Source organism: Triturus cristatus, chromosome 11 (genome assembly GCF_964204655.1).
Source record: "Triturus cristatus chromosome 11, aTriCri1.1, whole genome shotgun sequence".
NCBI classification, from domain to species: Eukaryota; Metazoa; Chordata; class Amphibia; order Caudata; family Salamandridae; genus Triturus; species Triturus cristatus.
Window position 1 is genome coordinate 150,751,126 of NC_140594.1, and position 16,625 is coordinate 150,767,750.

The following is a 16,625-nucleotide window of genomic DNA, read 5'->3' on the forward strand; positions in this document are numbered from 1 at the left end:
TTACCTCAACATCACCTGAGCACTGTCTCAACATCAACACAGCACCACCTCCTCATCAGTGCACCACCAGTGCCTCACCAAATCAGCTTCAGCGCAGCACCACCTTAACATCAGCACTGCTCAGCACTATCTCCGCATCAGTGCACCACCTCCAACACAGCCCCACCTCTGCATCAGCGCACCACTTCCTCAGCACAGCACCAACTCAACATCACTCAGCACCACAGACTGGCAGTAAAAGAAGCAGTTACTGCCAGCTTTGCTTCTTGTAAGCAATGACTATAAGAACAAAGTTCATGTTTATGCACCTCTTGCAGGTTTTCAAAACACAGAAATAAAAGGCATTGACATTTACAATGCCAATAGCTCAAACCCTCTTAAATGCCATACCAATTGCATTGCAAATGCTTGTTCTCTCTTCCTTCTGAATAGTTTACAGTTGACACTTGATTTTGGTGCGCATGTAGAATTCTAAAAATGATATAGGAAATGTAGCTGTAGGTATTATGTGGAAGCATGATATATGATATTGCAGGAGTGGGGAGTTAGATGTATTATTGTATATTTAGTACAGAATTACGATTAGAAACATTTATTTTTCTGTTAAGTGATTCCATGGTCATCCCATTGGGTGATGTATTATTAATAATGCCAATAAAATGTCAATTTAAAAAAGGAAGCAGTAGCACTTCATGAGACATTGTACTAAAAATAATAAAATCAAAAGCAAAATCATTCAGTATATATTTTACATACTGTACGATCCATATAGCAAAGGCCTGCAATTCATACTTTGCAAAATGTAACACATGGCTTATGATCAGTAGTGGTATGACCACACTGGTCAAAAGCACTGTATCAGAATGTTTCCCTTTGTTGGCTCTGTCTATGTGGACTTTGCATTTGGCGGCTATCATAATGGCAGGACTCACAACTATTTACATTTCTTCTATCTGTGTTAACGTTTTAGTGCAAATTCGTTTAAATTTGTAGTTCCTACAGTAGTTTATATGAAGCAGACATAAAATAAATTAAGTTGAATAGGTGTGTTGTCAATTCTATATTTTGCCTCATCAAAACAAAGTTTATTTTGGACACAGTCCTTAAAAACAAACCGCAACAAAACTATATCTCAGAATCAACCAATGCAAACCTATCAATATAAAAAATATACGGACAGTATTTACATAAAGACTTTCTCGATCTTCACTTATTGAACTCTGCAATTGGCATTGCAAACAGTCATTTCCCACTGAAAGTGCAAGTGCAATTAATTCTCTTGAGTTTTACATAGCTTTAAGGACTTGATTGTAATACGTTTGTTTGAAAATTGGTAAATTTGTTAGATATGCTCTTTGCAACAATTCTGAATATCAGTTTATCTGGGAAATCATGTTTAAATCCTCTAGCCTGGAAAATTCCGCAGCTTGTTCGACCTTCATTTCTGTTGTTTGAAGTTAGGCAATATAATTCTAATAAGAAAGTTATGGTATGCTTCGTTTAGCAGATGTGTGCTATATCTTGTAGACACAGAGAAGGTTCTACACTTATGGCTCTGCCCAAGTCAGACTTTCCCTATATAATTAGATCTTTTGCAGTATTTATTTTTTTAGTAGGTTCAGCTATGAAAATGAATTTAAAATAAAATGTAAAGGAAACATTATATTTGTATTTGAAGAATATTTTAGTGTGCTTCATGCTGCCCCTGAATCAAAGAGATTATTCTGAAACTTTATAGAAGGACAAAGAAAAGTTAAGGACTTCACCATGTCTTCTGCTGAGGTCTCATGATTCCATCACTTTGTAAGATTTTGTAAGATGATGTTGTTGGTGGAGCTACACATGTATTTATGGTGTATTATATCACCACGATTTTTTAGCAAGTGACTTTTGCTCTCGGATGCACCCAAAGGCCATCAGGTAGCAGAAGGTCAAACTATTTTCGAAGGCCTCAAGTACACCCCAAGGCAGACTATTTTCACTCCTTCAGGTAGGTCATCGGACAGGGAACGATTACCCAAGGTATCTTTTTGCAAAATACACACAATTTCATAGGAAAGATCCTCAAGGAAATGGTCTTGCTACTGTAAGCATCAGAGACTCAGCAGTGTTCCCCGACACAGTCTGTTCTATGTTGTCTAAGCCTATTCTGGGTCTAAAGAAAACGATGCAGAAATAGCTCACTCTTGGCAAACCATAATAGACAAATTCAAGGTTGACTCCAATACTCTCTGAACCAGTCCGAGGGGGGCCAGTGCCTGCACCTTTGGTGATTTTAGCTACTGTGACCCTGCTGCCACCCATCTTTATGCTCCCACAGGCTTGGGCCTTGGTGTCGCATCCAATTAAACCATAGCCTTCTTCAGTGTTGTCAGTCATGCCTACAATGCAATTACCGGCGCAACCCTTGTAGGCAAGTTGCCAAATGTTATCCGAGTGGTTAAAGAAAAGGTTTATGCCTGTTTTCCTATTGCCCCATGGCAGGACACCTCCTGAGAGCCCAGAGATTTGCTTGGATAGTGGAACATTTTGGATCAGATGCAGAGGTCCTGGCAATTTACAGTTGGGCTGCTAGCATATGGAGAAAAACTAATTGGAGGGTGTTAACCTGCTTCATTTTTAATATACAGATACCGGCCTCATTGTTGACCTACAAAGTAAAAGGAGTCCCCGAGACATCTCCAGAAGGGTACATTTCTAACCCCTCGGGCCTACTTCAAAATAAGTCTGTTCATTTGCCTCAGTTTTATGTAAAGCAACAGAAGCACTGGACTAGTATTACCTTGGTCCACTGCTGAGACAAAGTTCAACATCTTAAGTGAAATCTAGGAACCATCCTCAGCTATTTTATAACGCTTGCTACCTTTAAAGAAGTTACTCTTATAGCCAGTTATAACTGCCTGGGAGAAGTTATTTTCCTACCTGGCAGTCCACAAATCAATCACACAATGCCATAGGCTTATGCCTTCTGACCCTAAATTTTTGTCATTGCATTGCCCTGCGAATACCATGTGTTCTCTTGGAAGAAACGTTCACACCTTGTAGGAATTGGTCGAAATAACCGTAATCCGTCTTCCTTTGCTCATAATGAACAAGTCATTCCCGGATCTGGTCAACAATGATTTAGCTGCCTTCAAACAGATCTTGAAGGGTCACCTGGATTCCACTGACATAGTAACTTGATCCATGGCCATAGCGTTCCTTTGCGCCATTGTGCCTTGATGCGCTCCACAAGCTTTTTTGCAAATTTCGAGGTGGCCATTATGGATATGCCCTTCTAAGGCGTTTGGCTCTTCATGGAAAATCCTGGCTCCTCCTTTGAACGTTTTAGGAATACTCGCTACGGTGTACTTGCTGGGCCCTAGACTCCACAGCGAAGCTGCTCCACTAGCAGTACTATTGCTTCCAGTTTACCTCTATGTGGCAGGCAGATGACCTTCTTCTATTTAAAAAAGGAGCAATAGAAGGGTTAACTCTTGAAGGAGAGGGACCCCAGATTCTAATTCACTCTACTCTCTTCTTGGTCCCCAAAAGGCCTCCGTCACATCCTTGACCTATACCTCTAGATCCAGTTCATTTTCCAGGAAGTTCAAAATGGTGTCCTTGAGCCTGGTCCTGCTGGATCTTCAGGCAGGAGACTGAGATTGGTTGATGTCCATGGACCTTTGTGAATACTTTTTTCATCCTCCTTGCTCTCAGGAGCTACCTCTGATTTATCTTGGGGGCCAAACAATTTTAGTTTGGAGTTCTTACATTTGGTCTGACAACCACTCTACAAGTGTTCACCAAAATGTTTGTTCTTGTTGCTGCTTTACTTAGAAGATAAGGATTCTAGATATTTCATTACTTGTCTTCTTGCTTGTGGTAGAGGAAACTCTACGCTAGTCATGAAGTATCTTTAGTGCGCCCTGACACTCAACACCCAGAAGTCTCACCTTGTCCAGAAGCAGATGTTGGCCTTCATAGGTGCAGTGGTGAGACCCATATGAATACTTCTCCTGCTCCTCAGTAGATTGCAGATATTCAGCATATTATTCTGATGTTTCTGATTCATATCCTAGACCTGCTAGTCTTGTGTCTACTCAGCGTGATGGCAGAATGCATTCTGTTGATACAGGGTCCTCCAGTGGTCCCCAAGGCGGTAATTGCTCAAGGATCAGAGGAAATATTTGTCTTGGACGCAGATATTTCACTCTGTCATCCCGGATGGATCTTAGATCTCATGGAAGTTTGCCCATTTAGCCTCTGCAGTTGTAGTTCGACTCCTTTTCATTGGGCTGAATTACTCATCTGGACAACATGACAGGTGCAATGCCTTTGGTCTGTATTGGAGCAGCTTCTACAAATTAATGTGTTGATGCTATGGGCAGTCTGTCTGTCTTCCCCTGAAGTCCCTGAAGACTTTTCCCCTTTCCATCTCTGGGAGTACCATCCAGATACTATACAACAAAATGAGCACTGTCCACTAGATTAATAGGCAGGGCAGTGTGGGTTGCTGGACCATGTGTGTGGACATTTACGACTGTGGCGGTAGGCCCTACTGCATGGCATCTTCCCAGTGGCAGCTCACCTTGCAGGCATGGGATAGCCTTGAGTGGATCTCTTCTCCACAGTCCAAAGCAGGAAATCTTTTCAGTTTTGTGCTATCCAAATCCCTTCTAATGGTTCCCTGTGGACGGCCTTTTGGACTGAACTATTCACTAGGGGCCAGATGTAGGACCATTCCATTTAGCGAGTCACAAATTGCGACGTTTTGCGACTCGTAAAGTGGAATGCACAATAGTGTCTCCGACACTGTTTGCGATTCCTAATGGGGTCGCTAAAGACCTACCTCATTAATATTAATGAGGTACGTCGCAATTCGCGACCCTTTAGGAATCTCACATATCACAGGGATGGTCGCCTGCTGAGGACAGCAGATCACCATGTCTGTTTGTTTTTTAAATAATGCAAACAAAAACTCAAATGCAGCCCGTTTTCCTTAAAAGAAAATGGGATGCGTTTAAAAGAAAAATGTAAAAGTTTGCGGGAACACTACTTGCTAGTAAAAATATTTTCGCATCCATTCAGAAAGGGGAAGAGGTCCCAGTTTGCAACTGGCTTACCACCTACTTGAAGTAGGTGGTAAATGTGATTGTTTTGCGACTGCATGTGCACTCATCACACTTCTGACAAAAGTCCTGCAGGAGGGCGGAGCTGAACTGATCCTGATCACCCCATATTCAAGAGGAGGATTTAGAACACCAATCTATTTGATCTAAACATTCGGCCTCCTCTTCCTCTTACATAGATTAAACTTGCTCACACTGCTGGGTGGTCACATCTTGCACCCCAGACATTTGACGCTACAGATCTCCTGTTTGATAAAAGAAGTGGCAGTCGTCATCTTGACTGCCAGAAACCTACAAAATCTGTTTCTGAAAACTGCTGGACAAATTAGGTTCCTTGGTGTGAGTCAGAAGACTTGGATCCTTTCCGCCTCCCTTTTCCGATGCACTCTCCCTGGCCCAGCAGAATTTGGTAATTACCACTGTGTAAGGATATTTTACTGCCTTGTCTGCTTTCAAATGTCTACCTGACCAACCCTCTGTTTTCAAGTCTTATTTAGTGGTGCTAAAAGGACTTTATAATATGTTTCCTACCTTATTTATTGTTTTACAGTATGGTTAGAATCTGGTGTTAACCTTCCTTATGGCTTCTCTATTCGAACCAGTGCACAGTTGCCCAATAAGTTTACTCGCGTTAAAGACTGTATTACTGATGTCAATAACTTCAGCCCATAGGATGGGTGAATTTCAGACCCTTTCAGTCTGGCTACCCTTATGTGCTTTGCCCCATATAAACTGGCACTTCACAACTTCACTTCCATCTCGCTGAAAGGTATATCTGCCTTTCACATGAACTAGTCTGTCACTTTTCCTTCATTCTTTCCTCCTCACCCGACCAAGGAAAATGAGCAACTGTATAGACTGACCCCCCCCGGCATTCATTATCTTACTACGTGGACTACGCAAGACAAGAAGGAGTTCCTTATCAACTGTTTCGCCAGAGCCAAATGAAGAAAAAGCAAGAATAAAGCACACAATTTCATGTAGGTTTACTCTTTCTGAGAAGATCTTTTAAGCTGTGACCTAAAAAGAACCTCCAGCACATTGGTGTCCAATCTGCAAGGGCCATGGCTTTTACAGTTCTCACCAGTGGTGTTCCAGTGGCTTATATTTGCAAGGCAGCCATCTGCTTCTCCTTAATACTTTTGAAGAATATTATTACTCGCTCTCACCCCCATTGCGGTATTACTTTGGATTCATTCATAAGGTGAGGAATCATCAGATGGTTTACTTTTCGTAGGTAATGCTATTTCTGGTGGATACTATATTGATTAGTAGGGCCGTTGTAATTAAGATCCCAAAGTATGCAAATGTATCATCTGCTATGATTGTTGCCATCATTAATGCTTTGATGGGAGACCAAAAAGAATCCAGTACCTGACGTCATCATCATCCCTCATTGCCATATATACAATAATGACGCCACATATGAAGCTGGTGGATTTAAGACCGAAGCCATATGATACCACTTGGTGACAAAGCAGAGCTTTTGCTGGGGGGAATAGTTCTTCAGATCCAATCTGGCCACTGGAGTATTATTAATAAAGGTGATAAAGCTATAGTATCTGTGGGAAAATATAGTATCCACCCAAAATATCAATATTGAAGGCAGGTAAGTCCTTGATGCACATAGTAGTTTGAAAACATCTGTGGAAAAAGAACTAAGGGGCCGATCTATATCTATATCTATATCTTGGCGGTATAGGTACAGTGACAGAGCATCTATAATGTATGCGGGCAGACCCTATGTTTAATCACATTTGAGACTACTCAGTGCACTCTCATAGTCGAAAATCAATATCTAGTTGCTTAAAAGAAGGCAAAAAGTGGGGGAACAACTGCAACAAAAGCCCAGTTCCTACATTATCCTCCTCCCTATCTGAATCTAATCCTTAGGAACAACTCATTTCAACATCCCCACTTCTGGAGGATTCATTACAAACCACTGAAATATGGCTGTTTGACCATTTTAGACATCTCCTATGCTCTCTCTGGGTGCCTGCCTCTTTTTGAGACAATAGGCCGGCATGGATCTTCCTTTGTCAAACTGAATTTGACCCCTCTTGAAGGTGTTTTCTCTTTCTTTACACTTTTTGCCTATTAGAATTCCCTTCCCAGGTCTTCTGAATCACCCGCCGACCAGAACTTTTCGTCCTCCTAGGTTTCTTCCTGCCTCTTTCCTTCAGAGCAAACAGTGGCATCAATTTCTCCATACAATTGTAAGGATGCCTCCTAAGCCATTTAGCAAGAGAAATAAAAGCCTAATTTACCAATCCCTCTGGATTTTCTGCTCTGTACCCTCTGACCTTTTCACACAAATCCTCTCCTCAGAAAAAAATATTCCACCTTTAGAAAAAATAATTAATTCTACTATTGCAATACGCTCACCACTCAATGGGATCTAAAATACTAGACGTTCCCTTTGATAACCTGGTCATTGCTGCTGGCCATGTGAAAACATCGTTCATCTGATTCCTGTCAGGCAATGTTCATAACCATCCCAAAGTATGGGCGCCGTAAGAATTCACAAACCCTCAAGGAGCCTTGACCAATTTTTCAAGAGGGCTACAACACACAATAGCAAATAAGCTTATGGTGGATGACAGAGCTCCACTCCTGATGAATGGCCACACACTAGAATGTGAGCATTAACCAATTCCCCCCACCTGGCGCTCTGCACTGCCTTCCTCCTCAAGCTCTCTTGTTCTGCCTCAGTGCAGCCAGAAGGAGCACAAGTGCAACAGAAGTAATAAGCTCCTTGGGCCCAGGATCTCCTATTCAAGCAACCCTGTTGCCCGCTCGTGCCTGTTAATGGCCTCCAAAAACAAGTGGGGGTACCAAACCTAATACTGATGCAGAGTCGCTCAGAAAATAAGCATAACTAACATAATTAAAAACACTACATAGAAATGACACTCAAAAGCACCTCACGAAGCTAGACATATATATAAAAGAGGTGATACCAAGTAGCTTCCTGTAGCAGACTCTCCCCTCGGCTTATCAACATGCAAAGACCGTGGATCGCAACTAAACATTCATACATAATATTAGGACATTCCATAGAATCACAGCGCCTAAATAATTATAGAACATATCTGTGCATGAACAGCAACAAAAGAAGGAAGATGTCTGTGGGTTCTGTTGTTTTATACTTGTTCTAGAATGTTAGTGTTTGACATACTTGACTTCTGTCGTTGTTACTGCTTTCCATTAGGGCAATAAAGCAGGTCTGTGTAATATTGGCACCCATGCCCTGCCATACAACCATGTGTATTTATGTGCCAATACACCTAGGTTAACTCTACACTTTTTTGCTGGTCACCATTTCAGTGTAGATTTACACCTAGGTGTAGACTTGCATGTCTCCACTGCTTCAAATCAGAGGATGGAGCCTCTTAAGACAGGATTTACAAAAGTAGATTTACTGCTAGTAACTTTGCACACTTAAGAGGAGATCTTTGCCACCATGGCAGAGATCTCCCTATGTGAACGATTTGGGACAATTATTCAAGTTTATTATTCTTTATACAAAATTAATAAAAATATTTTAATTTGAAAATAAAAAAGACAACATATTTTAATATAACATAAATTTAATAATAATTTTTCATAGAACTAATAACATATTACAGTACATTAATTCATCAAATTTAAATGTAAAATATTTATTTTGAATAAGTCTAATTTAATTTTTTTAATTAACTTTTAAAATGATGTAAAAAAATAAATTGTGTGTATATATGTGTGTGTATATATATATATATATCAGTTCAGTTGCATTCCTGGCAGGGCAGCCTCCTCGTACCCCCGCGCAACAACACAAACACGGACCACCTTCTTTAGTGCAAGGAATTTATTCGCTCAACTGCTTGATGTCGCCATAACGTTTCGGCTCCCCTTGAGCCTTGATCACATGACTATATATATATATATATATATATATATATATATAGTAACATTAAAATAAATATGCATATTTTAACAGTCAAAATTATTATTCTAACATTAGTTTCTATAGCATGTCATTTTATTCCTCTGCATCTGCCATTTTCTACTGGAGTGTGTTGCAGTACCTGTGAGTGGCCATGTATTGTGTTTGATTTACTTGAAGGCTAAAATAGAGTACATTCACAACAGTGCCACTGTAGTAACTTTAGATGTGTAGATTGTGAAAAGCTATGGTCTTACTGTTTTGTGGTTGTGTTTGTTCTAGCATGTCCCATACTACACCACTCCTTAATTCTGAAAACTCTTTTAATTTAGGAGTATTTCCCTTTTTCCATCTGCTCTTATTTGTCCCTTCCACATTTAGTACTGAAACGTATATCCATGCATGAGGAAATCACAGACACCGTCTCTTACCGTAGGGTTATAAATTGCATTTTGTGGTACCGAAGTAGTACTACTTTATGTACTACAAAATGCTGTTAGTGAATAGACCTCAATATGTTTCACAGCCATGGAGTTTTCTTTTAAATTGTGATTATAGTGAAATGTCCAATCCATTCTGCAAATATATTTTAATGACATTTTTGAGGTAATTAAAGAAATTAGATGAGTGGCTAAGTCAGTAGCATTCGGGTACTCGTTATGTTCCTCTGCAGAATTGAGGCTAGCTTGATGACACCAAAGGCTTCCAAAGTAATAAAGTGTAACTATGTGCTTTTATTTTCAAGACTAATTCTGCCAGTGAGAGTAAGCTTCAGTCTTTAAAGGTGATTTATCAAAATAAACTGAGAGAGAAGGACGAACGACCTGCATGGAGTCCACCTGACCAAGCCCATCAGAGTCATCCACCAGAGGTAATATTTATCAATTTAACCTGAGACTATTGCTCCTGTGAAATGCAACCAAGGCAAGTCATTGAAGGAATGTACGCTTGGTGCATACCAGTTGTGCAGCTTGATGTTTATGAAAGAATTGATTTACAAAATACAATATGTTCTTGAGTGGCCTGGCATGGAGATTTTCCAGAGATCGTGAGCTTGATCCTTGCATGAACCAGATAACTATAGGTGGCAATCCATGCGTCTGGTTGGGTTCTGAGCAAAAGCATGAGTCCAGCTGTCAAAATAAATGTCATGTGAATTATACAGCAACATATTTTGTAAATAATGAAAAATAAATGTCATGAGAAAACACTTTAATGATTTGTGTAGTTGTAGTCCAATGAAAAATGAATATTTTATATAGTATTTTGGATTCTAGCTAGTCTATCCTGTATTTACAATGCTAAAATCAAAATTAAGTCCTTGATGGCTGTTAATTGAAGGTGTCGCATTAAACATGGGTCCAATGGTAGCTATAGTTATGACTGGCATTTAGAACCAGCATAGACTGAAACAACTGAAAACGTACAACAATGAAAGACCGAACCTTGTTATATCCATTTGAAGCACACAACCTTTGACTAACACAATGCAGTGACTAGCTCTAGTAGAAGCTGTGATGTAGGCATGTAATAAGAGTGCAGGGTTTCAATGGGGTTCTTGGGAATTCTCTTCCCAATCTAACTTCCAGGTTTACATTTGAAACACTGTGGTTAAAAAAGCGTTGGCAAAGCCAATAGGTGCTAGCTTCCAGCCTTTTGGGGTGTCAGTGCCTGTTGTGTTTCATTATGGTCTTGGTGAAACTTTATTGTAGAGGGGAGTTTTTGTGCCCTCACCAATAAAAATAAAAAAAGCTCAAAATAACAATATTTTCGGATGCAAGAGACATATTGTTATAAAAGTTCCTGTCATTGAAGGAACTACTTTGAAGGTGGATATGACTTGGCCGGCAAACTCTTGCCAGCCGTCCTCATGGCCTCGTTGGCTTAATCAATATATGATGGTCAAGATGCAGTGTAGGATGTCTTGTGTGCTGGTAAAGACGGCACAAACTCTGGGAGCAGAGCTATTGGCAACAGGGTTGTGCTTAGAAGGCATGCCTGGAAGTGGTCAACTGTGTTTTGTCCTTTGATGGCTCTATATTGTTTGGGAAAAAGTCTGGTTTGGGGTTTGAACAACTTATGGTTGGTTGAGTCGCAGCACGCTCCTTGGTATTTTTTCTCCAGGCGATCATTTCATATACAATATGGTAAATTGAGGGTTTATTCTAGGGGGTAGCCTACAGTCAGTATCAGCCCTCCCAACCTGTGCAGGACTAGCAGGCTCAGTCTTCTGAGACAGAGGTTTTGGCAGTGTCTTTCCTGTAGCTCTTCCTCCCTTGCTGCAGTGGTTGCCAGGCTGCTTTATCTTGCCCTCACAAGCGGCAAGACAAATTAAAAATGCTCAATCTGTCTCGGATTCCTTTTGCTCTGGTCCCAGGGGACTGGATGCTGTCCCTAAATTTGCAGGAGATGTATTTTTATATACCTGTCCTGCACTGCACATGAATTATCTGTGGTTGTGTAACGCCCTGAACGTCTCAGGATCGTTTAACAGACACGACAATGAGGACGCAACCACTTGTGAAGGGTTAGTTCTTTTAATGAAGGCAAATAAAATACAAAGAACAAACAAAAGTTATAGTCACTGGAATCCTCCAGGCTAAGTACGTTACCAGCCCACAGCACGGATGGTCCTAACCGTCCTCTGCATATACGCCGATCCCGGCGTATGCCAACAGAGGGCAGAAATGAAATGGCCGACAATGCCAATCGGTAGGCTGTGAGGGGCACGAAGAGTGTTGGGGAGAATCGAGGAGTCAGGGAAACACCCAGCCGGGGTCTCTACCTGAAGGGAGCAGCCGCTCAACCTCTTCCTCAGACTGCACCGGGACGCGGAGTCACCTCCTGGTGATGCGTCACCGATACCCCAATCACAAGCAAGAAGACTGAACCGAGAGCAGCCGCTCGATCGATCCTGTGGACTTCCGAGTCTGTAACGCGGCAAACACCTCCTGGTGTGCGTTACAGCTGGCAGTCCCTGTGTCTCTGGTCGGGCTGGGAGTTACGACTCCAACCAGCAAAAGCGCCACTGCGCTTGGACTCAGCCGAGTCAAAAAGCGAAGCTCAGTGGTTGACCGGTAGAGCTTCCGGGTCCTTCACAGGTGACGATGGGGCAAGACACGGCCCAGGGAGTAACGACTCGACCTACCTCCGTTCTTGCCTTACTGGAGCACCACTCCTGAACACTGCTCTTCACGAAGCAGGTACGTCGGTGTAAACACAATATCCGACAGCCTTGTACCTCCCGGTTCCTCCCTTTATAGGGCGTGTTTTCCTTGAGTTATGTAACAGCTCTCCTGTTTACATAAGGGCGTGTTTCCCTTGAGTTATGTAACAGCTCTCCTGTTTACATAAGGGCGTGTTTCCCTTGAGTTATGTAACAGCTCTCCTGTTTACATAAGGGCGTGTTTCCCTTGAGTTATGTAACAGCTCTCCTGTTTACATAAGGGCGTGTTTCCCTTGTATGACAGGAATTCTTGACAGGTTGATTCTGAGGCAGGAACAATGCCAATTTGGTGTCCTCTCTTTCTGCTTTACCTCAGCTCCTTGAGTTATTATACAGATTTTATTTGTCAAAATAGCACATATGACGCAGATCTCTGAATCCCAGAGACAACTGCCGCAGGGAAGATGCAAAAATTGACTTTGACCGTTTTGGATATTGAAAGACAGGAGAATATGAAAGGCAATACAAATAAAATCAGTCCCTGCAAACAAACAACTTCCCCTCCCAGCGAACCGTCTCCTTATTCCGGAACAACAAATCACTGACCCAGACTTCCATTGATCTACACAAGAGCTCAACATCCACAATACCATTTTCTGCTGAGGAATTGCAAGCCACACATATGGAAGTGCAAGGAACGGGAGAGGCCAACGGGTTACTCTAGGTCTCGGTCCCACACCCCCCGTGGCAGCTCCAGGCCTAGATAATCTGCCCAGCGCCTCCAAATCTTATAGTGCTTCCGAGGGCAACCTCTAGCATTAAAAATGGGGATCTCATGGCACATACAAAAGTCCAGACCATTTTTCATATCGAGACCGAGGGGGCAACCACCGCCTTCCACGCTCTAGCTATATCTTTCTTCGCTAAGGTAAAGCCTAGGAGCATGAGATGTCGCTTATAGATGTTGCCCCCGATCCCTTCCATCACATGAAGGAGAACAAGCTTCGGTGAATGAGGGAGCTACCACCCCAGGACTTCAGAGAGACAGGCCAAACCCCCCCCCCAGAATCGTGCTAGCGCTGTGCATTGACATGTAGTGTGTATCAGGGTCCCCTCTTCATGCCCGCAACGGAGACCCACCGGGGAAGCCACCAAGCCCGCCCTCGAGAGCCTAACCCTGGTAAAATAAACCCGGTGGAAATATTTAAATTGGATAAGCCGCAGGCTCACTGCAATAGCCGCCCCTCACGGGGAAGCCAAAGCTTCTGTCCAGTCCTCGTCTTCCATCTGACCCACATCGCCTTCCTAGGCCTCCCACAGACGCTGGAAGGAGGGTGAACAGTGCGGAACCAGGGACTGATAGAATTTGGAGATCTTATGATCTAGGAGGTCCCCCATAAATACCTTAGCTTCTACTGGGCTAAACTCCGGCAGCTTAGTAGGGTAGCGGGCCTCAGGGAAACCCCTTGTCCCCCATCTGTCTCTGGCCACATCCATCACATCGTTTCGATCCCCTCCAATAACCGCTAGGCCCTCAGGTATATCTGCCCACAGGGTCATAATTTTCTCTGCCAGCCCCCAGGAAAAAGATGGGGGGGCATAGACACTCCCCAGAACCAAGGTCTCACCACCGACAGTGCCCTGCACAAACATGTATCTGCCCTGAAGGCCCCCCCCCCAGGTCTTAACATGTGTATACGCAACTCTACGGTGAATTAAAATAGCAACTCCTCTGGAACCCCTTACAAACCCGGAATGAAAGACCTGAGTAAACCCAAAATGCTTGAAGCATAATGCCTTAGTCCCCATGAGGTGGGTCTCCTGCAACAACAATACATCTGCGCGGGCGCGCTTGGCCGACTTCAAGATAGCCCACTGCTTGATCTTGTCAAGTGCCCCTCTAACGTTCCAGCTAAGGACTCTAAGAATGCCAGGGGCCTCTCGTGTGCTAACAGACATTCCTATTCCGTGCAGGTCCTATACAGTACAATGGCAGATTCCTGGCAGGCCCGCCCAAGGAGGAGTCGGATTCTCTTCCTGAGGGAGAGTGAGGACGCAGCCGCAGTTTCATCTGTCCTGTGGAACACCTCCTCTGGCGTGTCAAAGAAGTGGGTGCGGGACCGGAATACCACACGCAGCCTGCCTGGATAAAGCAAGGCATAAGGGAGTTTGAGTTCACGGAGGCGGGCCTTGGCAGCCAAGAACGACTGCTGCCGCTGCTGTACCAACTTAGTGTAGTCCGGAAAGATTAAGATGCGTGAGTGGTTGAAGAGCAGCGGTTCCCTAGCTTGGGCCTGTTTCAGGATAGTGTCCCTATTGTGGTAATTGAGGAGCTTGGCGATGACAGGCCGCGGACGGGCGCCCGGGGGAGGGCTTCAGCATCAGGGCCCTATGGGCACGCTCCACCACAAAGCAAGTCATTAGTTCCTCAGGGGGAGCCAGCCCTCAAGCCAGTCCGTAAGAAATCGCTCCATATTCCCCTTTTCGCAGTCCTCCGGAAAGCCAACAAAGCGCATGTTGTTGCGTCGCGCCCTCCCTTCCGCATCCTCCACTCTCGATGACAGGCCCCTCTGCGTAGTCTCGAGGGACGATACCTTCTGTTACAGCGTGGTGGCTACATCCTCCACGCCCGAGATCCTCCTCTCCGTCTCTGTGATGCGGGCGACCGCATTCCTCAGGTCCTGGCGCAGGAGCATCACATCGGAGCTGACTGCCCCAATCTTGGCTTCAAGGGTGTCTCTGGACTTGGTAATGGCAGCCAGGAGGGCTGCGTTGACCGGCACAGCATTTTGAGACCCCCGGGCAGTGCCACTGGAGCCCCTTGGCCCGTGAATTTGTCTATAGTGCTCTGTTTAGACGAGCTGCCGCCGGGCTTATCCCTGGTCATAGTGGCCCAGTTACTGCCACCAACCCCGGCCGAAAAGCCCCCAAGAGGTGGATATGCAACCGTTCCGCCGGAGGTCAGGGTCCCACTCCTGATGGTGTCTAGATGAATGCATGCCACCCCCCACACATCCTCTTGTCTGGCTGGCTCAGCAAAGCCCCCCGGAGGCACCCCCGATTTGGGATCCCCGTCCCAGCGGCCCGATACAACCGCCGAACCCCTGGTGGAACAACCCCCAAAGGGATCAAAATGGGGGGGGGGAGGGAAGCACCGGGGCCCCAACAATGGACTCAAGGGCTCTGACCCCAGCGACGGTCCCCACCGCGACCCGACTCGGCTGCCGACGTCCCCGGTACTCCTCACGGGACGTGCTAAGCCCAGGATGATAGCCCCCTACAGGTTTCCTCGCACTGTCCGGCCGACAGCCGGCCGAAAGGACTGGACAAGCCGTGGAGGCCGGGAGAGGGACCCCAATGGATCACTCTCACCTCTTGGAGACGCTGATGGGCCACCACCCAGCGTCTTTCCCCGCTCAATGCTGCACACAGCGGATCTCCGTGTCGCTGAAGGGGCCCAAACACTCCGAGAAGGAGGAGGGGGGGGAGAGATGAAGAGGCGAGGGGTGCCTGCGGCCGTTGGACCACCTTCCCAGGCAGCGCAGTCATACTCACAAGCTGGGCGCCTAATATGGAAGGACTCCAGCATTCCCAGGGCCCACTCTCCCCCAGGAACCATACGGGCCACTACGGGGACGAAACTGCGTCTCCAGCTACCGCCACCACTCTGCTCGCGACCCGATCAGGCCGCCGACAATAGCTGTATCCCCATAGGGAACCGGAGGGCCACCAACTTATCGGGGCAAGCCCTGCTCAGGATGACTCAACCGAGGCCCACACGACTGTTTGCGCATGGCGCACTCCCTCAGCTGCTGCCGCAGCGGCGAGGCAACGCTGCAGGAAGCCCAGGCAACACCGCTGCTCAGGATGAAACTGCGGCGCAGGTAGGCCGCAGCCGCCGCCACACCTCCGCCCTTGAGTCGTCCGCGGCACCCAAACTTGCTCCAGGGGTAGCTCTCAGCAAGCGATAATGGCGGAACAGCCCAGGAACTAAATAGGAGACCGGAGAGGCAGGATAAATAGAGGATTAAGGTGAGGCTGGATGGAGCACGCTCATCTCACGTTCGCCATGCTGGCCCACCAAGCCACGCCCCCAGCTCCTTGAGTTTTTACAGAAATAATTGCAGTAGTTGCTGCTGACCTTCGTAGGTCGGAGATACATGTGTACCCATAACTAGACAACTGGCTGCTAAAAGCAGGCTGCTATAGGCAGGCTTGCCGCAATCAATCCGAGAGGAGTTTAAGTCCCACTTGTGCCCCGGGCCGATGATTCCATTCATTGGAGCTGTTCTATACAAAATGGTGTTCAGGTCTTTCCACCGCCGCCACAAATCCGGCACATTCAGGATTTGATCCCAATGTTCCAGACTCTATCTTCAGTCTCTGTGAGGGCAGATCTGAGGCTTCTTGGACTACTGGT

General features: G+C 45.1%; 1 protein-coding gene across 3 annotated transcripts in view; it reads left to right on the forward strand.

Moving 5' to 3' along the window:
- MPHOSPH9 (M-phase phosphoprotein 9) overlaps window positions 1–16,625 on the forward strand; it is a 493,866-nt gene that overhangs the window by 232,339 nt on the left and 244,902 nt on the right. For all 3 annotated transcript variants that reach the window (XM_085635805.1, XM_085635804.1, XM_085635806.1), the window contains exon 9: window positions 9,785–9,910. In XM_085635805.1, coding sequence (XP_085491931.1) covers window positions 9,785–9,910 — 126 coding nt within the window. The remainder of the gene's footprint in view (window positions 1–9,784; window positions 9,911–16,625) is intronic.